The following is a 25988-nucleotide window of genomic DNA, read 5'->3' on the forward strand; positions in this document are numbered from 1 at the left end:
TATTAAAGAACCAAATGAACAACTCGCAGATATCAAACATCAGTCCATTTTCGAAATGTTTTGGGATGAAATACTTTTTATTCACTCTATTTACGTTTTTATTTCAGGGACGGAATGTCTTTTAAATGATATTTTATTAGACACTAAAGCAGACTTTTACTTTGGAAAATACGAACTCTTCAAAGCAAGACTTTTATTTTGAAGTTCGCACTTTCGTCTCCCGGAAGTTTTTTTTCTTTATATCATGGTAAAACATACGGGACTTATCATTCATTGTTTTCAAAATGAAGACTCTCTATTTGAGGTCAAAGTAAGGGTCGTATATTTTCGAAATCGCCATTGTTGATACATGTAGACTGAATTCGTTTTTTTAACTGAAAAAAAAAACGGTTTATTTCTGTATAGCCGCAGGAGCGTTGTCTACTGTTAGCAAACATGCCTCTTGGTTTAAAACCATGCTGTGCTATGTGCAAAACACAAAGCTCTTCCATGTGGAAAAAGGGAAACCAGGGGGAAATTCTGTGTAATAGCTGCACGGGTAAAGCTGTAAGCAGCGGCGGCTCCGGAGCTTCTGCTTCTTCCACCATCCAACAGAATAATGGCGGAGGGAAACAGGTACGAATGACGCTACTTTGTTTGTTTAGTTATTTTTTAAATTTGTATTGCAGTATAACACAAATACAATAAGACAAAATAGACCAATACATCTTTAATTACATATCTATAACAGCTAGATTTAATTTAACATTACCCTATGATTGACTGGTTGTACATTTTTATGGTAACTTTAAGTGTACTTGGATTGTAACCGTGTTCTGTTTTCTTCATTGAGGTAAAGTTGGTTTTATATTCACACTTTAAGGTTTCCTTGATGTTTTCTTATACCACACTGCAAAAAATGCGTGTCTTACTGTCTTGTTTCTAGTCCACATATCTAAAAACTATATAATCAAGAAGCAATTTTTTAAACAAGCCCAAACAGTCCTATTTTCAGAAATAATTTGTGAAAATTAAGTGAGTTTGTCCTTAAAATAACTATAATAGACTTACTCCAAAGCGAAAGCATTATTTTAATATTGCACATTAAAAATTTTACAGTTTCCCAGTACTGGGTTGCAGCTGGAAGGGTATCCGCTGCATAAAACATATGCTGGATAAGTTGGTGGTTCATTCCGCTGTGGCGACCTCTGATTAATAAAGGGACTAAGCGGAAAAGAAATGAATGATTGAAAAGTGTTACATAATCATTGCACTTTGTTGCACTAATTCATCTTGAGTCTTACATATCCACTGCACATATACATTTGTAATTATGTTCATATCTATCTGCATACCTCTGATTACTAGTAGCAACCTGTGCATATATTCGTACAGCCATTACAATATTTATTGTAAATCTATGATCATAGTGTAAAGATCACCATAGTTTTTTATAATTACACTTTATACCTTTATCCTACACTTGCTGCTATTGCACTCCTGGTTAGACCTAAACTGCATTATGTTGCCTTATACTTGTTTAATCGGATCTTATTATTTTGCTTTCCCCATTGGCAGATTACTTTACGTGTTTTAAGGAAAAACACTCCTAATTTTGACTAATTATTTCAAATTATTTGAAAACAAGACATATTTTTTTTTGTTTTATATATTTAGACAAAAAAATAAGACAAAAAGTCTTAAGAGAGGCATTTATTTACTTTGTATAAAGCACTTTGTGACTGATTGTCTGTAAAATGTGCTATAAATAAAGTTTACTTGCATTTTCCAGATGTTTATTTTAAGAATATAGGCATATACGATCATACTTTTGAATGAGACTTTAATTTACAAACATTATTTTAATATGTTTTTATTTTGGAGTGGGTCTCACCCGCTTATGCACGCCGCCATGTTTACGTCTGAGCTGTCAAGCAGATACTTTCATGTTATGTTTGCTATATATAACTTAATGTTAAGTTTAAATTATGGACAGTATTTCTAAATGAAACCACTTGTGTTTTCTCTTTGCAGTCCAAACAGGAAATTCACAGGCGCTCTGCTAGGTTACGGAGCACTAAATACAAAGCACCGGCATCTGAGAAGAAAGTCTCCACCAAAGGAAAGGGAAGACGACACATATTCAAACTGAAAAATGTGAGTTTCATTCAGGTTTGTTTTTCCTCGGTGGTGTCCTTTGTCCTTTTCTTACACATGAAATGTACACTCTCTGGCCAATTTATTAGGTACACCTTACTAGTACCGAGTTGGACCCCCTTTTACCTTCAGAACTGCCTTAATCCTTTGTGGCATAGATTCAACAAGATACTAGAAATATTCTTCAGAGATTTTGGTCCATGTTGGCATGATAGCATCACACAATTGCTGAAGATTTGTCGGCTGCAAATCCATGATGCGAATCTCCCGTTCCACCACATCCCAAAGGTGCTCTATTGGAATGAGATCTGGTGACTGTGGAGACCATTTGAGTAGTGAACTCATTGTCATGTTCAAGAAACCAGTCTGAGATGATTCACACTTTATGTCATGGCGCGTTACCCTGCTGGAAGTAGCCATCAGAAGATACACTGAAGGTACACTGTGGTCATAAAGGGATGGACGTGGTCAGCAACAATACTCAGGTAGGCTGTGGCGTTGCTCAATGCACACGATGCACACGATGCTCAATTGGTACTAATGGGCCCAAAGTGTGCAAAGAAACTATCCCCGACACCATTACACCACCAGCAGCGTGAACCGTTTATACAAGGCAAGATGGGTTCATGCTTTCACGTTGTTGACGCCAAATTGTGACCCTTTTTGTGCCCACAGAACTGCGGCTCACTGGATATTTTCTCTTTTTCAGACCATTCTCCGTAAACCCTGGAGATGGTTGTGCATGAAAATCCCAGTAGATCAGCAGTTTCTGAAATACTCAGACCAGCCCGTCTGGCACCAACAACCATGCCATGTTCAAAGTCACTTAAATCACTTTTCTTCCCCATTCTGATGCTCGGTTTGAACTGCAACAGATCCTCTTGATCATGTCTAAATGCATTGAGGAGCTGCCATGTGATTGGCTGATAAGAAATTTGCGTTAACAAGCAGTTGGACAGGTGTACCTAATAAAGTGGCCGGTGAGTGTACCATATTTTAGTTTGATGTAAAGTAATTATTTAATATTTTGTAGATTATTTATATTATATTATAGATAACATTAATTCATTTATAAAGCAAATTTTTGGGAACAATGAGTTCCCAATGAGCTATGAGTGCAATAAAATCAAAATAATTATAATAATAAAAAATTATTAAATTTAATACGATGGTATAAATAAGGTGAATGAAATAAGATAAACAGCTCTCACACAGACTAAGACTTGAAAGCAGAAAGTGTTTGGGCCTTTCTAACATGCATAGGCAGACTATTCCAAAGTCCCGCTACTGATTCATGTTTTGCATTATTGTATAATCTAAAATTATTTTATACTATATAATCCATTTACTACCTGTTCAGAATTTGAGCATTTACCTGATCATTTAATTTCCAGCTTTAAAAGATAAATGCTGTCTGAGATTTTCTGCTAAAATTAGTATTTTTCATCTGGCTCCTGTATGTAGGTTCTGTAATTTCAATATTATGGCAGTCAATAGTTAATTTTCATTGCTTAAAGAGTGAATTAAAGGAACATAAACAAAGGAGGCTGAGAAAGAAGAACATTTCAGATGGATTGTTGCATCTGAACCATAGACTGTAAAAGATATGGACGTAGTATCCGTGACGTCACCCATAGGTTTATGAAGAACCCAAAAGAAGCTACCATTAGGCGTGGCCAACCGTCGCCATTTTGTTCGCGTGTCATCGGACCAACCGAGGGATACCAAACAAGGGCAAAGAGGCGGAGAGTGAGCGGAGCTGCAGTCGCATGCTGGCATTCTGCTTAGACGGGCTTTCCTATGGGAGAAACACTTAATACTTCATTATCTGCGACTCGTTTGTGTTCTGATCACTTGTGCTTGGTTGTACACTATATTAATAAAGTGTTTAGACTTCTAAAAACACTGCTGTAACACATTGAGCCAATAAACATTGTTTTATGATGTTTTTCAACAGCAGGAAAACGTGAATGACTTCCAAACACTTCAGATATAGTCTGTGTTAGTAAATGCAAGGCTATTGATGAAATCCAGGCATAATACTATATGATAACGCTTCAGATTACTGTTGCGCTTCAGATTACAGGTCTAAAGAAAAAATATTAAAGATAAATGATCTTAAATAAAACAAATACATTTATAGAGATGGTATATAAGCATATAATTTCCCTTACCTGGGAAATGGAGGTCACGTGAATGGTTTATGAGCTCAGTGAAGTGCACACAGCATGCTATAGTAACTGATAATTGTAAGAAATAATTCCAAAAGGTAACTGACTGTGTAAAGCCACATAAAACAAAACAAAAATATGATGAATATGCCGAGATCAGCGGCTAATCTGCCGGATTCAGCTGAGGTGACGATTCAGCGAGCAGCGAGACCTAGCTGTCACTCAAGTGGCCACGCCCTTAATTATGCAAACTTAATATAGCCTAATATAAAGGAAACGGATGAGTTATAAAAAAAAATTAACCCCCTCACAGTTGTCGTGAAGGGTAATATTAGCTTTATGAACCAAAATTGTTCTTTGTACCAGGCTGTAAACACCTTATTTTCTGCTGTAAAGTTGGCCATTTTAACAGTGGGCTCAATTGAAATTTGCTCCATGTGGAGCCAGGACTAGCAGAAATTCGATGAATTGCAGTTTCAGCTACTTCCATATTGACATCCCGAGGGAGAGAGGGAGGCTGCCGTTTGATCTGAACTCTTCATATAGAATTTTTTCTTCCTAACTATGTTTTATTTTAAAAGCCATAAACCCATATAGATTATATTCTTAATATAAGGTTGATTTCTAAAAAAAAGATCATTCAAATTTACTTTGGACTCAAGTGTTTCTGCTAGATGAAATTAATTTATTACTAAGTTCCAGGAGTTTTTCAGGATTATTTAATCTTTTCTGAGCTTTTTTGTGTTAACATAAATTACTAATTTAAAAAAAAGAAAGTTTTATACTGAATTTAAAATGAAAATCTAAATTTAAAACATGACAAAAAGGCATGACTGGCATTTATGCTGTAAAATCCAAGAGGGATACAGCTGTTTTCACATCAGTATAGCATAATTTTTGTGACAGTTAAAACAATAATTCATATTTTTATTACTGTGAGGGTTGTGTTTAGGGTTGAGATATGAGTAGATGTTAATAAAATACAATTTAATAGATAATGAGTAATACTCTGTATAATTACTATTTTACATTACTGTGAGGTTTAGGCTTGGGCTTAAGGAAGTTATTAATAAAAATACAATTTAATGGGTACTTTTATAAGCAACTCTCGTAAACTTCCAGCCACAGCTGTATCCCTTTTAACAACAACCCATTTATTCTTCTCTCTTGTTTACATCTAATAGCCTATAAAAGCACCAGAGTCGGTTTCAACGATCATCACATCAGAGTCCATGTTTTACAAGGTAACTGTTTTTAATGAATATTCAAAGTGTTTTCTCCCTACCACTTTCTCTCCACTAACCCACACTTCTTGTTTTCAGGGCATCTATTATCAAATAGGAGACGTCATTAAAGTGATAGACGAGGATGATGGTAAACCGTATTACGCACAGATTCGGGGCTTCGTCCAGGATCAGTACTGTGAGAAAAGCGCTGCGTTAACTTGGCTGATCCCAACACAGGCCAGTCCTCGAGATCGATTCGATCCAAGCACGTACATTGTTGGTAAGCATATACACAAATATGTATGACATTATATCGTATTGTTTCCTGCTGGCAAACTTGATGCTCTCAAAAATATTATTTAATTACATTTATAAAAGGTATTTATTTTGTCTGAGCAATAAGGATTATTGTACATTATTTAGAGAAGACACAGACTAAAGTGTCATGCAGGGCGCCAATAGATTATATAGTAAATTGTTTTGCAGTCATATTTAAAACTAGAATCATCCGATGGCATTTATATATATATATATATATATATTTAAGGATCGGTGGCACAGTGGCTGAGGAAATGCCAGAACTAGTTTATACTTATACCATTTATACATGAATGAGCTAGTTTTTAAACATTTGTCAGCTAAATGCATTTAATTATTAAAATAAAGCTGAATATAATAATTAATCCTTTTTTACATATTTTAATAAGTGTAAGTCAGAATAAGTGTATCAACAACGATGTTTGTCTAGGGCAAATAGCATTTTAATGGATCCAACCCACCCTGGTCATAGTCCGCTCACGCTCATGCCATCAGGCAGGCGGTATCAAAGCCTGAGGAGCTAATCAGTGCAGTTTCGTGATAGTTTTAACCCTGTCATTATAAGACTTCAATAAGACCATGTTTAAAATACTGTTGATAGCTAGTATGTAATAATAAATCTATAAATAGGTAAACTAGCACAAATTGTTAATATTATAACTATTATAACAAACGGTGCAACAGTTATTTAAGTATTTATTCCCTTGTGTGATATTTGATTTCTTTTACTTTATTTATATTTATATGTATGAATTATAAAAGCTTATTATTGTGTTGATGATTTTTATGTTCTTGTTGAGTTCGATGTAACGTAATTTCGTTCCACATAATTTATTGTGATGTTTTGAATGACAAAAATAAAGGAAACGGAAACTGAAGTGTTTAATTTGAGCACAGATTGATGATCAAACATTTGATTTTCACATGTTATTTAAAACATTAAATCAGAAATTATGCTTTATGTACAGTAAAGTCAAAATGATTAGCCCTCCTGTGAATTTTGTTCATTTTTTTGTAAATATTTCCCAAATGATGTTTAACAGAGCAAGGAATTTTTCACAGTATTTCCTATAATATTTTTTCTTCTGGAGAAAGTCTGATTTATTTTATTTCGGCCAGAATAAAAGCAGTTTAAATAAAAAATAATAATTTTAAGGTCAAAATTATTAGCCTCTTTAAGCTATATTTGTTTTTCTAAAGTCTACAGCAGGGGTTCCCTAACTTTTCAGCCCGCGACCCCCAAAATAGCAATGCCAGTGACTCGCGACCCCCAATATCCTCTGAGGTGGCTATAAATACAGAAACCTTGCATGCATTGGCACACACACTGATAGACGAAGTCTATTCTTCATTTATTTTTTTTTCATGTATGTCAGTGCTGTAAATGTGCATCTGACGCTATTGCTGTGTCTTTAATATAATGTAATTACCCCAGGGGTTGCAATCCAATAGAACTAGTAACTATAAGCTACTATGGTAACTGTATAGTATATAGTAAATATAATCGACTATTTTTTCCTTTCAGTGGGTTATGGATAAAATATGGTAATTCTTTTGGTTTATTCAAAATAAATAGATTTTTGGAAATCAACCCCCAACTACCCCCCCACCCTCTTCATTGTCCTGCGACCGCTCGGGGGGTCTCGACCATGACTTTGAGAACCACTGGTCCACAGAACAAACCAGTTTTACAATGACTTGCCTAATTACCATAACTCCCCTAATTAACCTAGTTAACCCTTTAAATGTCACTGTAAGCTGTATAGAAGTGTCTTGAAAAATATCTCGTCAGATATTACGTGCTGTCATCATGACAAAGATAAAATAAATCAGTTATTAGAAATGAGTTATTAAAACTATTATGTTTAGAAATGTGTTGAAGAAATCTTCTCTCCATTAAAGAGAAATTGGGGAAAAATATACAGGAGGGCTAATAATTCTGACTTCAACAGTATATAAAGAGTCTTTCACAAACACTTTTTTTGTGTTCAGGCCCTGAAGAGGACCTGCCGAGAAAAATGGAGTACCTGGAGTTCGTCTGTCATGCCCCGTCTGAATACTTTAAATCAAGGAGCTGCCCGTTCCCCACATTACCTGTTCGCCCAGAGAAAGGCTACGTCTGGACTCATATAGGACCAACTCCTGCTGTGGCCATCAAAGAGACTGTAGGGTGACGTTAATCATAAAAACACTCCACCTTCAGACTGAACTCAACCTTTTATATTCACCACTGTTTCACAAACACTGCTTTCATGCTCTGATTATGATATTGGCCTTTAAATATTTTGGGAAAGTTAAATGTACAGAATATTTGAGTAGAGCCTCAGAAACCCTGATTTATCACCGAAAACAGAAGCCACTATATATATGTATATAGGTCAGCCAATGGAAACTAGAATCTGCAAATACAAAGTTCATTTGTAGCCCATTCTGAGAGTTGGTAATATTGTAATATTATTATCATGCATAAAGTCATTCAACCCGTTTTGTACTGCCAAATGTCTCTTCTGAGTTTCCAGAAAGATTCGCCTAAAAGCAGATTCCAGCATTTGATTTAATTTGATCTGATAGAGGAAAGTATTTTTGCATCAGTCTTATTGAGTAAAACAATAATGTGTTCGCTTTTATGATTGTTTTAGGATCTTTAAAGGTCATTCTTGAACTTGGGACATCATCCCAATTTTTGTAGTATTTTGATTTCAACATGGATCAAATCTTCATCCTTGAGTATGGCATTACTCATTTTTATCTATCGATTTTAGCTTTATCAACAGAGTCTAGAATTGGAGGAATGGTTCTTTATTTGCAGAGACCTGTCTATTACAATTGGTACTGTAGTAATGTAATGATAAATCTGTCTGTCCAAAAGTATTAAATATAGATTATTTCAAAGACATAAGCAAGATGATCGTGCAGCTCTGCTTGTCATTGAGAGCCTCAGACAAAACTGGTGTAGATTTGATAGGAAAACCACCCAGCAAACAATTTTGTGTTTAATAGACATCTAATAGACATGTAAACGTAGACAGCTTGGCTAACACAAGGCTAAACTTGGGCTGTCGGTGAAAATCTAATAGACATCTAAAACAGCCCAAAACTAGACTAGTGGTCAAATAGACAGATTAGACTGACTTTATATGTGTAGTCATTCATTTCTGTTTATATGTGACTGGTCTAGTTTTGGCCTATTCTTAGACGTCTAATAGACATCCCAAATTTAGCCATGTTTTAACCAAGACGACTAAGCTCAAAACGTCTATTAGACATCTATTAGGAACAAAAACTACTTGCTAGGCAATAATGAATTCTACATCTTATTGATATAGTGACTCAATGGAGGAATTGGTGTGCAACCTAAAAGTAAAATTAAGTAATCTGTTATTGATCTAGTAATATACACTATAAATCTCTACTCATCAAGGAATCATTTATTTAATTAAAAATACAATAAAAAGTCATATTAAATAGGATTGAAGTGTGTAACAGTCGTTCATAGCTGGTATTGTTAACATATATGAACTGATTCTATGAATTTTCTAAGGTTAAATAGCTGAATTACATTTTAGGGGACCTGAATCATCAAACGTGAAGCTTGGGAAACTTGAATTGAGGGAATTCAGCACTTCTTTAGTGTAACTATAGCAGCTTTTTCCTCTGGAACTGTTTATATCGATCTACCTTTTTCCACTTATTACACAAATTATGGGCTTCATTTCCAGTTTGTGGAACTTCTGTTAAAAAAACTGAAACAAATCACCTCAAATAACAAGGTTACGAATGCGTCACTTTTTTCATCATGAAAATAATGCTTTGCTTGTAATTAGTACATTAAATAATATCACAGTCATATCTGTGGCTAAAGCTCATTTGAGGTCACTGTGTGTTGTTCATCCAGACTCTTTATTTCCTATGATTCAGTAATGTCAGTAGTATTGCTGCAGAGTTTTGGGGTTATTTATTGCCTGCTGAAAGTAAATGATTAATATTTAATATTTGAATAATATAATAGTTTAATATTGGATGTATGAACTGTGAGGAGAAAAAATGGCACCTTGTTGTACCCGATTAATACATATATCAAAGTTTAACACACATTACACCCATAATTCATGCCCAAAAGGGTGGATATGAGAATTGCTTATGAAAGTTTTTACAGTTCAACTGCTTTCACTCAAAATGACCTCTCAGCTGAGCTCTCCTCCATGACATCATAATTAGAATGAATAGAACTCTGAACTGCTGTTCTAAACTGCTGTTCTGACTCTTGACTGCTGTTGGTGTGTTTAGGAGTGAACTGATTCAGAGCTACTTTCGTGTCTTTCAGCATTTTTTGACGACAACTTTTAAATTCAGTTACAGCATTCACTGTTCAAAATGTCACTGTTTACCAGTGTATTTCGGCAGCTGTCTGCATGTTTTACACCTTCATGGAGCAGAAGGCTGAGCCCTCAAAGAGCAGAGATGAGTGCAGAGGTAGGAGAAAGTAAGGTCATGTCCACAAAGAAACACCGCAAGGTGAAGTCCTATCATGGCCAGACACCGGAGAATGAGGGAGAGGATCTGAAAGACCAGGCTGAAGAAGAAAAAGAAGCTCCCAGCCTTGAAAACCTACAGATCACAGAGAAAGAAGGTGAGTACCCGTCTGCCATATAAAGAGAGGTGCAGAGTTCAGAAAAGCTGGTGGAGGGAGTGTTTAATATTAAATCAATTCCATGCGTGTTCAAGAAAATAGGTCAGGAGAGGCTTTTCTTCAATGTCAAAAATCGTAACAATTGAATAATTCGATTCACAGAATTCTGTTATCCTCAATGCAATGCAAAAGTTACGTTAAAGAGGTGCGCAACAGTTTTCATTTCCTGACTTCAACTTAAATAGGCAGCTGATATTAACAGGTGGAGTTTAGTCCAATTCGTCAATCATTGTCCAGTCTTCCATTGACCGCACCCCAGACATAAGTCCTCCTTTTCTACGAATTCTCTGCACAACTATAAAAGCATGAGACTTTCTGTGTTCAGTTTTAACACCTTTCTTCAGACAGGAAGTTTCTGTTGAATTTAACTTTGGACAAGCATGTAAGCATCTACTTCTGCAAAAATGCTAATTAGCATAGCAATATAGTTAATATATGACCCTTAAATGACCAATATAAATAATTGTTTGATAAAAATAAAAAGAGTCAAAAATAAAACAAAATATATTCCTTTTTTCCAACAGGAGGAGAACCTGGAGCAAAGAAAAGAAAGAGGAGAAAGCTGAAAAGCAAAAAGACTCCTCCTCTTCCCATAGAGGTCAAACCTCTGCCAGCTTCAGCCTGTTTCTCCTCTTTACCTCCAGTTGGAGATCAAGCTGAACATTCAGATGTCCTCGCTCTCCCAGCTGCTTGCCTCAAACCTCTGCTGAAAAACAAAGAGTCACTTCCTCATCTTGTTGAGGTCAAACCTCTGCCAGCTTCAGCCTGTTTCTCCTCCTTAACACCTTTTGGAGATCTACCTGAACATCCAGAAGTTCTCGTTCTCCCAGCCTCTCACCTCAAAGCCCTGCCGCCTCTCTCAAATCCAGCATCCCATCCTCAAACGCCTGTTGAGGAAACTGAACACGTGCTGCCAAGCTCAGTCATTCCAGTGGCTCCATGTGTCTCTCCAGAACCAGTCCTCCTTCCCCTCCAGAGCTCTTCTGTGGTGGCTTCTCTGTGCTCGATTCCTCTAATCTCTGCATTTGATGAGGTTGTGTCTCTTGAAAAGCCTCAAGCATCTGAGTTTTCTCCCTCTTCAGGCCTCATGCTCTTTGACTTTGAGGATGAGGAGCTTGAGTTCATGGAGTACACAGAGGAAAACATAGAAGCTTTCTATGAGTCTGAAATGAAGCCGAGGCGGATGGCGGCTTGGTTGGAGCAGGAGGAAGTGACGGAGGTCCAGAAAGATGGAGGAAAGGGAGCCTCGCAGGTCATACAAAACCCGCTAAATGAGGTGTCTCGTGAAAAGGCGTTTGAGGAGCTCCTGATTCAGGCGTTCTGCACCGGACCTCCTGCGTACACTGAAATCAAGAGGAGGGTGAAGCCAAAGAGGAACAGCCCGCTGGTACTGTTCAGCTTGATGGATGAGAAGGTGAAGAAAAAGCAGGAAAGAAAGTGCGGAAGGAGGAGGAGCGAAATCAAAGGGATCTCCTGCTGAAGCGCTACAGAAATGATCCCAAACTCAAACACTTGTGGATCAATAAGCACAATCCCAACTGCAGCTGGCTCTGAAGCAGATCACCGTCCCTCCCTGACATTCCCTCTACTCCTTTACCCTACTGCACATTCCTGCCTGTAAATAAAAATATGTGCAAAGCAAAGCTGAAGGTTTCATGACTCTTTATTATTATTGCAAGTTTCATTTCTAATGCACTGGAAAAAATATATATCAACATATAATATTCATTCATTCATTTTCTTTTTCGGCTTAGTCCCTTTATGAATCAGGGGTCGCCACAGTGGAATGAACCGCCAACTCATCCACCATATGTTTTCCACAGCGGATGTCTTTCCAGCTGCAACCCATCACTGGGAAACACCCATACACTCTCACACACATACACTGCGGACAACTGCAAGGTCTTTGACCCCAGCAGGACAATTTTGCTTACCCAATTGCCCTATAGCACATGTCTTTGTTCCCCCCAACACGGGGAGAACATGCAAACTCCACACAGAAATGCCAACTGACCCAGCTGGGGCTCAAACCAGTGACCTTCTTGCTGTGAGACGACAGTGCTACACACTGCGCCACCCTCCAGCATATATTACTAATAATTAAATTCATATTTTCTATAGGATGCTTTACAATATTATATTTGTGCTCAAACATTAAATGAGTCAGTACTGAAGTACTCCAAATCTGGAGCCAATCTAACCAAATAACTTGAAATAACAGTCCAAAAATTAGTCCAAATTTCTATGTTAGGGAAAAATATTTCATAAAAATTAGAGCAAAAATCAAGAGAAATAAAAAAATATATACCATTTTGTTGAAATTATGTAGTCTGCAATATTTTGCATAAATTTAAATGTATTATCTTTCTATTTCTAAACTTATTCAGTGAATAAAATATTATTTTAATAAATATACCCGTTTAAGAAATCTGTTTTGTTCAAATGCACCAAAATAGATTACCTACACTCATTGGCCACTTTATTAGGTACACTACTTGTACTGGACCCCTTTTGCCTTCAGAACTTCAACAAGGTACTGGAAATATTCCTTAGAGATTTTGATGCATGTTGACATGATAGCATCACACAGTTGCTGCAGTTTCCTGTTCTTAGCTGACAGGAGTGGCACCTGGTGTGGTCTTCTGCTACTGCAGCCCAGACTAGCTCCAGCTGATAGAAAAGCAACAGTAACTCAAATAACCACTCGTTACAACCGAGGTCTGCAGAAGAGCATCTCTGAACACACAACACGTCCAACCTTGAGGCAGATGGGCTACAGCAGCAGAAGACCACACTGGTCGCCACTCTTGTCAGCTAAGAACAGGAAACTGAGGCTACAATTCACACAGGCTCGCCAAAATTGGACAATAGAAGACTGGAAAAACGTTGCCTGGTCTGATGAGTCTCGATTTCTGCTGTGACATTCGGGTGGTAGGGTCAGAATTTGGCATCAACAACCTGAAAGAATGGATCCATCCTGCCTTGTATCAACGGTTCAGGCTGGTGGTGGTGGTGGTGGTGTAATTGTGTGGGGGATATTTTCTTGGCACACTTTGGGCCCATTAGTACCAATTGAGTATCGTGTCAATCCCACAGCCTACTATTTTTGCTGACCATGTCCATCCCTTTATGACTACAGTGTCCCCATCTTCTGATGGCTACTTCCAACCGAATAGCACATCATGTCATAAAGCGCGAATCATCTCAGACTGGCTTCTTGAAAATCAGAATGTACTCAAACGGCCTCATCATGGATGTGCAGCTGACAAATCTGCAGCAACTGCGTGATGCTATCATGTCAATATGGACCCAAATCTCAAAGGATTATTTCCAGTACCTTGTTAAACCTATGCCACGAAGAATTAAGGCAGTTCTGAAGGCAAAAGTGGGTCCAGCCCGATACCAGTAAAGTTTACCTAATAAAGTGGCCGGTGAGTGTATGTAATCTGGAAATAGCGGTGAAATTGGTCTGAAGGTTGAGCAAAGTGTGATTTATTTGTTTATTTTTCTTTTTATTATTATTATTTATTTTTTTTATTTAGGTTGTAGTGATTTCTCTCAGGTAGTGAAGTAGGTAGTGCTGTCGCCTCACAGCAAGAAGGTTGGGTCAGTTGGCACTTCTGTGTGAAGTTTGCATGTTCTCCCTGCGTTCGTCTCTCTCCGGGTGCTCCGGTTCCCCCCACAATCCAAAGACATGCGGTACAGCCAAATTGGGTAGGTTAAAATTGTCGGCAGTGTATGAGTGTGAATGAGTGTGTGTGGATGTTTCCCAGAGATGGGTTGCAGCTGGAAGGGCATCTGCTGCGTAGAACATATGCTGGATAAGTTGGCGGTTCATTCCGCTGTGGCGACCCCAGATTAATAAAGGGACTAAGCCAAAAAGAAAATGAATGAAAGAATGATTTCTCTCATTGGTTAATTAATGTCTATTTTGTTTGGTCTCTGATCTCTTAGCAGATACAGTGAGTGAGGCTTATAATGCATTTGTCTTTTGTGATGTACTGGATTTATTAGGGAAGCGTTTGTTAATACTTGTTTTTTAAAAGATCTGATAAAACTTCCTCCTAAAGTTCCCCCAATGTTCTAAAAATGTTGGACAAAAAATGTCATTTAAATTCAATTAAAAAATTACCCCAATGCTGGGTTTGTCCACATTTGACTCAACGTTGGGTTAATACAACCCAGCATTTAGCATTTTCAGTCTAGTAAATATTTTGACTTCTAGTGGTCAGATGCAATTTAATCAATAGAGATAGAGACATGTACATATGCTCATCTATTATTTTAAATACTGTGCAATTACTATGAATATGTATTTAATCATGTTTATAAGCTGTTATTAATATTGTTAACACAATGAGCAGGAAAATGGATTACCGTGAAAATTTAAAACAAAAAAAGTCTAAGAACATAATCTACCGGTGACTTTATATTTGAAGCTGTCACCAGGGGGCGCTACAGTATAATGCTTGTTTATTGTATTATAACCACAAACACATTGTTTTAACGAAAGGAACGTTCATGTTTATTGCACTTTCTAGCATATTTATCAAGTAATTAATTTATAAGAGATTAATAAGTAAAGCAGACTTCAACGTTTAAAGTAAATAGCTTACATTGACGTTGCAAATATGGTGCATAATAATGGCATATCTCAATGCAAATTTTGGCACGTCTGACCAATGAATAGACCGAAGGAGGTGCACATGGTTGAGTTCATAGACTGTAAAAAATAGGTTGTCTCGCTTTCTCACAGCAAACAAGACGAGCATTGGTGATATTCTCAAACTTCACTGTACATTTGTCCTGTAACATAGACAGGTTTACTGGGAAGCATGCATATCCAGGACCATGGTATCGAAGATGTTCTTGAAATGTTCGCTCTTTAGTTTATCCCATAGGAAGAATCAACATGGGAAAGCTGCAATCAAAACCTGGTAAGATACTTTGCCTTTACATGTCAGACAGTATCAATACACTTTATTCTAATTCTCGTGTTTACTTCGCTTCTAGCATGTAAACGGAGAGAAAACCCTGAAGGTAAGGTGTGCATAGCTTTACTGAACTTATTACTTCTGCCATGTGACTTTAATTAAAGAGGTATTAAAATGGTTTGTTTTGCAATAGGAGATGCTTTTAAGGAGATTGACTGTAGTGGTGAATCGGACAGAAACAAGCAGGTAAAGTCACTTCTGTTTCAATACAATTTATCGGTCACACTTTACAATAAGGTTAATTAGTTAATGTATTCAGTAACGTGAACTATGAATAAACAAAACTAGCATTTATTAACCATAGTTCAACATTTACTAATGCATTATTAACATCCAAATTCATGCTTATTAACATTGGGTAATGCACTATGAGTTAACATGAACTAACAACTGTATTTTACGTTAACTAACATGATCAAATACTGTAATAAATGTATTATTCATTGTTTGTTCGTGTTAGTAAATGCATTAACTAATACAAACTTATTGTAAAGTGGTATAAATGTATCTTTGCAAATGTAAAGATAACAAAGACGTTCATTTTTAATGTCTAGGACTAATCACCTTTTTGTCACTGTGTATACCAGATGTAAACCTGTGAAGTATCAATGGGTTGATCATAGCCTTTCAGTGGTAACAAACTGTTATGATGTATTACTAACATTATAAAGATTAAATAGGCAGTTTACAGTAGATAAATGTATAGTTATTGTCATTGTGGTGTACAAAAATTGATATCACTTTACAAAAGGTTGAACAAAATATGATCAAACAACGAACAGCATTTATTACTGTATTTATTCATGTTTGTTAAGGTTAGTTATTGGAAATGCATTTGGTCGTTCTTAGATAGTAACTCACAGTGCATGTTAACAAGGGTAAATTTAGATTTTAATAAGTAAAAGTTGAATGATGATCATTAAATGCTGTACGAGATTGTTCTTGGTTTATAATTACATAAATAAACTAATTTAACCGTATTGTAAAATGTGACGAAGAAATTAAGAATACTTTTTACCATAAACAGGTTAATGTTGCAAAATCGTGTTTGATTTATGGTTACTGTAGTTTTACTAAAACATTTACATTTACACTTTTATCCAAAGCGACTTACAAATGAGGACAAGGAAGCAATTTACACAACTATAAGAGCAGCAGTGGACAAGTGCTATAGACAAGTTTCAGGTGTGTAAAGTCTAAGCAGCAAAGCATTAGTAATGTGTTTTTTTTTTTTTTTTTTTTTTGTGAGAGAGAGCACAGTTAGTGGTATAGCCAGAGAGGCAGTTAAGATTAGGAAGGTAAGTGGAGACTAAACAGTTGAGTTTTTAGTCGTTTCTTGAAGACACCAAGTGACTCTGCTGTTCTGATGTAGTTAGGGAGTTCATTCCACCAACTGGGCAGATTGAATGCGAGAGTTCGGGAAATTGATTTCTTCCCTCTTTAGGGATGGAACAACGAGGCAACGTTCATTCACAGAACGCAAGTTTCTGGAGGGCACACAAATCTGCAGAAGTGAGAGCAGATACGAAGGAGCAGAGCCAGAGGTCACTTTGTAAGCAAACATCAGAGCTTTGAATTTTATGCGAGCAGCAACTGGCAGCCAGTGCAAACGGGTGAGTAGCGGAGTCACATGTGCTCTTTTGGGTTCATCAAAGACCACTCATGCTGCTGCGTTCTGAAGCAGCTGAAGAGGTTTGATGGAATTAGCTGGAAGCCCGGCTAGTAGAGAGTTGCAATAGTCCAGTTTGTCCAAATAATGTTTACTTGCATTTTCTAGATGTTTATTTTAAGAATATAGGCATATACGATCATACTTTTGAATGAGACTTGAATTTACAAAAATTATTTTAATATGGTTTTATTTTGGAGTGGGTCTCACCCGCTTATGCACGCCACCATGTTTACGTCTGAGCTGTCAAGCAGATACTTTCATGTTATGTTTGCTAAATATAACTTAATGTGAAGTTTAAATTATGGACAGTATTTTTAAATGAAACCACTTGTGTTTTCTCTTTGCAGTCCAAATAGGAAATTCACAGAAATTCACATCCCAAAGGTGCTCTATTGGAATGAGAACTGGTGACTGTGGAGGCCATTTGAGTAGTGAACTCATCTTCATGTTCAGGAAACCAGTCTGAGATGATTCACACTTTATGACATGGCGCATTACCCGGCTGGAAGTAGACATTAGAAGATACACTGAAGGTACACTGAAAGGGATGGACGTGGTCAGCAATAATACTCAGGTAGGCTGTGGCATTGACACGATGCTTAATTGGTACTAATGGGCCCAAAGTGTGCTAAGAAATATGCCCTACACCATTACACCACCAGCAGCATGAACCGTTTATACAAGGCAAGATGGGTTCATGCTTTCACGTTGTTGATGCCAAATTCTGACCCTTTTTTGTGCCCACAGAACTGCGACTCACTGGATCTTTACTTTTTTTAGACCATTCTCTGTAAACCCTAGAGATGGTTGTGCATGAAAATCCCAATAGATCAGCAGTTTCTGAAATACTCAGATCAGCCTGTCTGGCACCAGCAATCATGCCACGTTCAAAGTCACTTAAATCACCTTTCTTCCCCATTCTGATGCTCGGTTTGAACTGCAGCAGATCGTCTTGATCATATCTACATGCCTAAATGCATTGAACTGCTGCCATGTGATTGGCTGATTAGAAATTTGCATTAACGAGCAGTTGGACAGGTGTACCTAATAAAGTGGCCAGTGAGTGTACCATATTTTAGTTTGATGTAAAGTAATTATTTAATATTTTGTAGATTATTTATATTATATTATAGATAACATTCATTTATTTATAAAGCACATTTTTGGTAACAATGAGTTCCCAATGAGCTATGAGTGCAACAAAATCAAAATAATTATAATAAAAAAATTATTATATTTAATACGGTGGTATAAATAAGGTGAATGAAATAAGATAAACAGCTCTCACACAGACTAAGACTTGAAAGCAGAAAGTGTTTGGGCCTTTCTAACATGCATAGGCAGACTATTCCAAAGTCCCGCTACTGCAGATTCATGTTTTGCATTATTGTATAATCTAAAATTATTTAATACTATATAATCCATTTACTACCTGTTCAGAATTTGAGCATTTACCTGATCATTTAATTTCCAGCTTTAAAAGATAAATGCTGTCTGAGATTTTCTGCTAAATCTAGTATTTTTCATCTGGCTCCTGTATGTAGGTTCTGTAATTTCAATATTATGGCAGTCAATAGTTAATTTTCATTGCTTAAAGAGTGAATTAAAGGAACATAAACAAAGGAGGCTGAGAAAGAAGAAAAATTCCGATGGATTGTTGCATCTGAACCATAGACTGTAAAAGATATTCAATTCAATTTTTTTCAATTCACCTTTATTTGTATAGTGCTTTTACAATGTAGATTGTGTCAAAGCAGCTTCACATAAAAGGTCATAGTAAATAGGAACAGTGTAGTTCAGTTTGTAGTGTTTAAGTTCAGTTCAGTTGAGCTCAGTTCAGTGTGGTTTAATAATCACTACTGAGAGTCCAAATATTGAAGAGCAAATCCAACGATGCGCAGCTCTACAGATCCTGAACCATGCAAGCCAGTGGCAACAGCGGAGAGGAAAAAAAAACTTCACTAAATGGCAGAAGTGAAGAAAAAAAACCTTGAGAGAAACCAGGCTCAGTTGGTCTCGATCATTTTAATTTCTCCGCTGGCCAAACGTCTTGTGCAGAGCTGCAGTCTCAGTGGCGTAGGCTAGAAGCTAGCCTCGCCGAAGACTCGTCTGTCTCTGGATCAGTCTCATGTTCTCCACTCTTCCATGACCACCACATTAGCTGCTCAGGATACGGCCTGGTCCAGGATATGGAAACCTTGGGATCATCTCGCCGTTGGTCTTGGATCGAATCAGTGACTCTGCATAGTCTGAGGGCCTCGGGAAGAGTATCCCCAGGTGGAAATGGAGATTAAATAGTGTATATAAACATAGTATATAAACAAGATGCAGAACCTGTGTGGAAGCCCCCTAAGTGGTGCACTGAGTGTATGCTTTGCTAAACAGATAGGTCTTTAATCTAGTTTTGAATTGGGAGAGTGTGTCTGAGTCTCGGACGTTATCAGGAAGGCTATTCCAGAGTTTAGGAGCTATAAATGAGAAGGCTGGACCTCCTTTACTTGACTTTGCTATTCTAGGTACTACCAGAAGCCCTAAGTTTTTTGCATTTTGTACTAATTGAAGTTTATTAATAGAGGATGCTGGGCAGCCAGCAAACAGAGCATTACAGTAGTCCAGCCTAGAAGTCATAAAAGCATGGACTAGCTCTTCTGCATCTGAGATGGATAGCATACTTCGTAACTTAGCGATATTTCTCAGATGAAAGAAAGCAGTTTTTGTGATATGGGATATATGATTTTTAAAAGTTAAGTTGCTGTCTAACATGACACCCAGATCTTTTATAGTAGAGCTAACGCTAACTTTGTATCCTTCTAATTGTAGGTCGAGTTGTGAGATCTGCTGTGTACAGGATTTAGGCCCAATAAGTAATAATTCTGTTTTGTCTGAGTTTAAGAGAAGATAATTGTTGGTCATCCAGTCTTTAACATCTTTAATACACTCAGTTAGCTTGGACAGATTAGACGTCTCGTCAGGTTTAGTTGAAATATATAATTGAGTATATAATATATATAATTGATATGGACGTAGTATCCGTGACGTCACCCATAGGTTTATGAAGAACCCAAAAGAAGCTACAAGTAGGTTTTGTTCGCACGTCATCGAACCAAACAAGGGATACCAAACAAGGGCAAAGAGGCGGAGAGTGAGCGGAGCTACAGACGCATGCTGGCGTTCTGCTTAGACGGGCTTTCCTATGGGAGAAACGCTTAATACTTCATTATCTGCAACTCGTTTGTGTTCTGACCACATGTGCTTGGTTGTACACTATATTAATGAAGTGTTTAGACTTCTAAAAACACTGCTGTAACACATTGAGCCAATAAACATTGTCCTTATGACGTTTTTCAACAGCAGGAAAACGCAAATTACTTCCAAACACCAGATATGGTCTGTGTTAGTAAATGCAAGGCTATTGATGAAATCCAGGCATAACACTGTATGACAACATTTCAGATGACCGTTCTAGAGCCTACAGCTAAACAATCTGTCAGATTCTGGAGTGCTTTACAGGTCTAAAGAAAATTATAAATGATAAATGATCTTAAATAAGACCAATGCATTTATAGAGAGGGTATATAAGTATATAATTTCACTCACCTGGGAAATGGAGGCCACGTGAATGGTTTGTGAGCACAATTAAGAGCACACAGCATGCTATAGTAACTGATAATTGTAAGAAATAATTCCAAAAGGTAACTGACTGTGTAAAGCCACATAAAACAAAACGAAAATATGATGAACATGCCGAGATCAGCGGCTAATCTGCCAGAGTCAGCTGAGGTGACGATTCAGCGAGCAGCGAGACCTAGCTGTCACTCAACTAGCCACGCCCTTAATTATGCAAACTTAATATAGCCTAATATAAAGGAAACGGATGAGTTGTAAAAAATTAACCCCCTCACAGTTGTCGTGAAGGGTAATATTAGCTATATGAACCAAAATTGTTCTTTGTACCAGGCTGTAAACACCTTATTTTCTGCTGTAAAGTTGTCCATTTTAACAGTGGGCTCAATTGAAATTTGCTCTATTATGGAGCCAGGACTAGCAGAAATTCGATGAATTGCAGTTTCAGCTACTTCCATATTGGCATCCCGAGGGAGAGCGGGAGGCTGCCGCTTGATCTGAACTCTTCATATAGAATTTTTTCGTCCCAACTATGTTTTATTTTAAAAGCCATAAACCCATATAAATTATATTCGTAATATAAGGTTGATATTTAAAAAAAGATCATTCAAATTTACTTTGGAACCAAGTGTTTCTGCTAGATGAAATTAATTTATTATTAATTCCAGGAGTTTTTCAGGATTATTTAATCTTTTCTGAGCTTTTTTGTGTTAACATGAATTACTAATTAAAAAAATAAAGTTTTATACTGAATTTAAAATGAAAATCTAAATTTAAAACATGACAAAAAGGCATGACTGGCATTTATGCTGTAAAATCCAAGAGGGATACAGCTGTTTTCACATCAGTATAGCATAATTTTTGTGACACAGTTAAAACAATAATTCATATTTTTATTACTGTGAGGGTTGTGTTTAGGGTTGGGATACGAGTAGATGTTAATAAAATACAATTTAATGTGTAAATGAATAAAAAATAGGAATAATGATCTGTATAATTACTGTTTTTACATTACTGTGAGGGTTAGGTTCAGACCTGGCATATGAGTACATGTTAATAAAATACAATTTAATAGATAATGAGTAATACTCTGTATAATTACTGTTTTACATTACTGTGAGGTTTAGGCTTGGGTTTAAGGAAGTTATTAATAAAAATACAATTAATGGGTAATTTTATAAGCAACTCTCGTTAACTTCCAGCCACAGCTGTATCCCTTCTAACAACAACCCATTCATTCTTCTCTCTTGTTTACATCTAATAGCCTATAAAAGCACCAGAGTCGGTGTCAACGATCATCACATCAGAGTCCATGTTTTACAAGGTAACTGGTTTTAATGAATATTCAAAGTGTTTTCTCCCTACCACTTTCTCTCCACTAACCCACACTTCTTGTTTTCAGGGCATCTATTATCAAATAGGAGATGTCATTAAAGTGATAGACGAGGATGATGGTAAACCGTATTACGCACAGATTCGGGGCTTCGTCCAGGATCAGTACTGTGAGAAAAGCGCTGCGTTAACTTGGCTGATCCCAACACAGGCCAGTCCTCGAGATCGATTCGATCCAAGCACGTACATTGTTGGTAAGCATATACACAAATATGTATGACATTATATCGTATTGTTTCCTGCTGGCAAACTTGATGCTCTCAAAAATATTATTTAATTACATTTATAAAAGGTATTTATTTTGTCTGAGCAATAAGGATTATTGTACATTATTTACAGAAGACACAGACTAAAGTGTCATGCAGGGCGCCAATAGATTATATAGTAAATTATTTTGCAGTCATATTTAAAGCTAGAATCATCCGATGGCATTTATATATATATATATATATATATTTAAGGATCAGCGGCACAGTGGCTGAGGAAATGCCAGAACTAGTTTATACTTATACCATTTATACATGAATGAGCTAGTTTTTAAACATTTGTCAGCTAAATGCATTTAATTATTTAAAATAAAGCTGAATATAATAATTAATCCTTTTTTACATATTTTAATAAGTGCAAGTCAGAATAAGTGTATCAACAACCATGTTTGTCTAGGGCAAATAGCATTTAAATGGATCCAACCCACCCTGGTCATAGTCTGCTCACACTCATGCCATCAGGCAGGCGGTATCAAAGCCTGAGGAGCTAATCAGTGCAGTTTCGTGATAGTTTTAACCCTGTCATTATAAGACTTTTGAATAAGACCATGTTTAAAATACTGTTGATAGCTAGTATGTAATAATAAGTCTAAATAGTTAAACTAGCACAAATTGTTAATATTATAACTATTATAACAAACGGTGCAACAGTTATTTAAGTATTTATTCCCTTGTGTGATATTTGATTTCTTTTACTTTATTTATATTTATATGTATGAATTATAAAAGCTTATTATTGTGTTGATGTTTTTTATGTTCTTGTTGAGTTCGATGTAACGTAATTTCAATCTACATAATTTATTGTGATGTTTTGAATGACAAAAATAAAGGAAACGGAAACTGAAGTGTTTAATTTGAGCACAGATTGATGATCAAACATTTCATTTTCACTTGTTATTTAATACATTAAATCAGAAATGATGCTTAATGTACAGTAAAGTCAAAATGATTAGCCCTTCTGTGAATTTTGTTCATTTTTTTGTAAATATTTCCCAAATGATGTTTAACAGAGCAAGGAATTTTTCACAGTATTTCCTATAATATTTTTTCTTCTGGAGAAAGTCTGATTTATTTTATTTCGGCCAGAATAAAAGCAGTTTAAATTTAAAAAAAATAATTTTAAGGTCAAACTTATTAGCCTCTTTAAGCTATATTTGTTATTCTATAGTCTACAGCAGGGGTTCCCAAACTTTTTAGCCCGCGACCCCCAAAATAGCAATGCCAGTGACTCGCGACCCTCAATATCCTCTGAGGTGGCTATAAATACAGAAACCTTGCATGCAATGGCACACACAGCGATAGACGAAGTCTATTCTTCATTTATTTTTTTCATGTATGTCAGTGCTGTAAATGTGCATCTGATGCTATTGCTGTGTCTTTAATATTATGTAATTACCCCAGGGGTAGCAATCCAATAGAACTAGTAACTATAAGCTACTATGGTAACTGTATAGTATATAGTAAATATAATCGACTATTTTTTCCTTTCAGTAGGTTATGGATAAAATATGGTACTTTTGGTTTATTCAAAACAAATAGATTTTTGGAAATCACCAGGTGAACCCCCAACTACCCCCCCACCCTCTTCATTGTCCTGCGACCGCTCGGGGGTCCCGACCACGACTTTGAGAACCACTGGTCCACAGAACAAACCAGTTTTACAATGACTTGCCTAATTACCATAACTCCCCTAATTAACCTAGTTAACCCTTTAAATGTCACTGTAAGCTGTATAGAAGTGTCTTGAAAAATATCTCATCAAATATTACGTGCTGTCATCATGACAAAGATAAAATAAATCAGTTATTAGAAATGAGTTATTAAAACTATTATGTTTAGAACTGTATATCAACTGTAGAGCTCAACTGTATATAAAGACTCTTTCACAAACACTTTTTTTGTGTTTAGGCCCTGAAGAGGACTTGCCGAGAAAAATGGAGTACCTGGAGTTCGTCTGTCATGCCCCGTCAGAATACTTTAAATCAAGGAGCTGCCCGTTCCCCACATTACCAGTTCGCCCAGAGAAAGGCTACGTCTGGACTCATATAGGACCAACTCCTGCTGTGGCCATCAAAGAGACTGTAGGGTGACGTTAATCATAAAAACACTCCACCTTCAGACTGAACTCAACCTTTTATATTCACCACTGTTTCACAAACACTGCTTTCATGCTCTGATTATGATATTGGCCTTTAAATATTTTGGGAAATTTAAATGTACAGAATATTTGAGTAGAGCCTCAGAAACCCTGATTTGTCATCGAAAACAGAAGCCACTATATATATGTATATAGGTCAGCCAATGGAAACTAGAATCTGCAAATACAAAGTTCATTTGTAGCCCATTCTGAGAGTTGGTAATATTGTAATATTATTATCATGCATAAAGTCATTCAACCCGTTTTGTACTGCCAAATGTCTCTTCTGAGTTTCCAGAAAGATTCGCCTAAAAGCAGATTCCAGCATTTGATTTAATTTGATCTGATGGAGGAAAGTATTTTTGCATCAGTCTTATTGAGTAAAACAATAATGTGTTCAGTTTTATGATTGTTTTAGGATCTTTAAAGGTCATTCTTGAACTTGGGACATCATCCCAATTTTTGTAGTATTTTGATTTTAACATGGATCAAATCTTCATCCTCGAGTATGGCATTACTCATTTTTATCTATCGATTTTAGCTTCATCAACAGAGTCTAGAATTGGAGGAATGGTTCTTTATTTGCAGAGACCTGTCTATTACAATTGGCACTGTAATAATGTAATGATAATTCTGTCTGTCCAAAAGTATTAAATATAGATCATTTCAAAGACATAAGGAAGATGATCGTGCAGCTCTGCTTGTCATTGAGAGCCTCAGACAAAACTGGTGTAGATTTGATAGGAAAACCACCCAGCAAACAATTTTGTGTTTAATGGACATCTAATAGACATGTAAACGTAGACAGTTTGGCTAAAGTTGGGCTGTCAGTGAAAATCTAATAGACATCTAAAACAGCCCAAAACTAGACTAGTGGTCAAATAGACAGATTAGACTGACTTTATATGTGTAGTCATTCATTTCTGTTTATATGTGACTGGTCTAGTTTTGGCCTATTCTTAGACGTCTAATAGACAGCCCAAATTTAGCCTTGTTTTAACCAAGACGACTAAGCTCAAAACGTCTATTAGACATCTATTAGACATCTATTAGGAACAAAAACTGCTTGCTAGGCAATAATGAATTCTACATCTTATTGATATAGTGACTCAATGGAGGAATTGGTGTGCAACCTAAAAGTAAAATTAAGTAATCTGTTATTGATCTAGTAATATACACTATAAATCTCTTCTCATCAAGGAATCATTTATTTAATTAAAAATACAATAAAAAGTCATATTAAATAGGATTGAAGTGTGTAACAGTCGTCATAGCTGGTATTGTTAAAACATAGATGAACTGATTCTGTGAACTTTTTAAGGTTAAATAGCTAAATTACATTTAAGGGGACCTGAATCATCA

The 25988-nt window shown here is 36.4% G+C and overlaps 3 protein-coding genes across 4 annotated transcripts; all 3 read left to right on the forward strand.

Annotated features, from left to right (window-relative positions):
* The first annotated feature begins 233 nt into the window (after nucleotides 1–233).
* LOC130246492 (GATA zinc finger domain-containing protein 1) lies at nucleotides 234–8350 on the forward strand. Its single transcript, XM_056479473.1, has 6 exons — nucleotides 234–310; nucleotides 406–615; nucleotides 2014–2136; nucleotides 5492–5551; nucleotides 5630–5813; nucleotides 7844–8350. Exons 1-6 carry the CDS (start codon nucleotides 245–247, stop codon nucleotides 8023–8025), a joined length of 825 nt encoding a protein of 274 aa, XP_056335448.1. The 5' UTR covers nucleotides 234–244; the 3' UTR covers nucleotides 8026–8350.
* A 1461-nt stretch (nucleotides 8351–9811) lies between these two features.
* LOC130246482 (uncharacterized) lies at nucleotides 9812–12273 on the forward strand. The gene is made up of 2 exons (XM_056479460.1): nucleotides 9812–10481; nucleotides 11066–12273. The coding sequence occupies exons 1-2, from the start codon at nucleotides 10226–10228 to the stop codon at nucleotides 12019–12021; spliced, it is 1212 nt and encodes a 403-aa protein (XP_056335435.1). The 5' UTR covers nucleotides 9812–10225; the 3' UTR covers nucleotides 12022–12273.
* Nucleotides 12274–14403: 2130 nt separating this feature from the next.
* LOC130246510 (GATA zinc finger domain-containing protein 1-like) lies at nucleotides 14404–25518 on the forward strand. Of its 2 annotated transcripts, XM_056479496.1 has the most exons (8): nucleotides 14404–15478; nucleotides 15555–15581; nucleotides 15669–15721; nucleotides 16980–17148; nucleotides 17555–17781; nucleotides 22096–22155; nucleotides 22234–22417; nucleotides 24398–25518. In XM_056479496.1, exons 5-8 carry the CDS (start codon nucleotides 17689–17691, stop codon nucleotides 24577–24579), a joined length of 519 nt encoding a protein of 172 aa, XP_056335471.1. In that variant the 5' UTR covers nucleotides 14404–15478; nucleotides 15555–15581; nucleotides 15669–15721; nucleotides 16980–17148; nucleotides 17555–17688; the 3' UTR covers nucleotides 24580–25518. The 2 variants fall into 2 exon arrangements, with proteins under 2 accessions (XP_056335471.1, XP_056335472.1); XM_056479497.1 differs by lacking the exon at nucleotides 16980–17148.
* Nucleotides 25519–25988: the final 470 nt, after the last annotated feature.

Source organism: Danio aesculapii, chromosome 19 (genome assembly GCF_903798145.1).
Source record: "Danio aesculapii chromosome 19, fDanAes4.1, whole genome shotgun sequence".
Classification (NCBI taxonomy): Eukaryota; Metazoa; Chordata; class Actinopteri; order Cypriniformes; family Danionidae; genus Danio; species Danio aesculapii.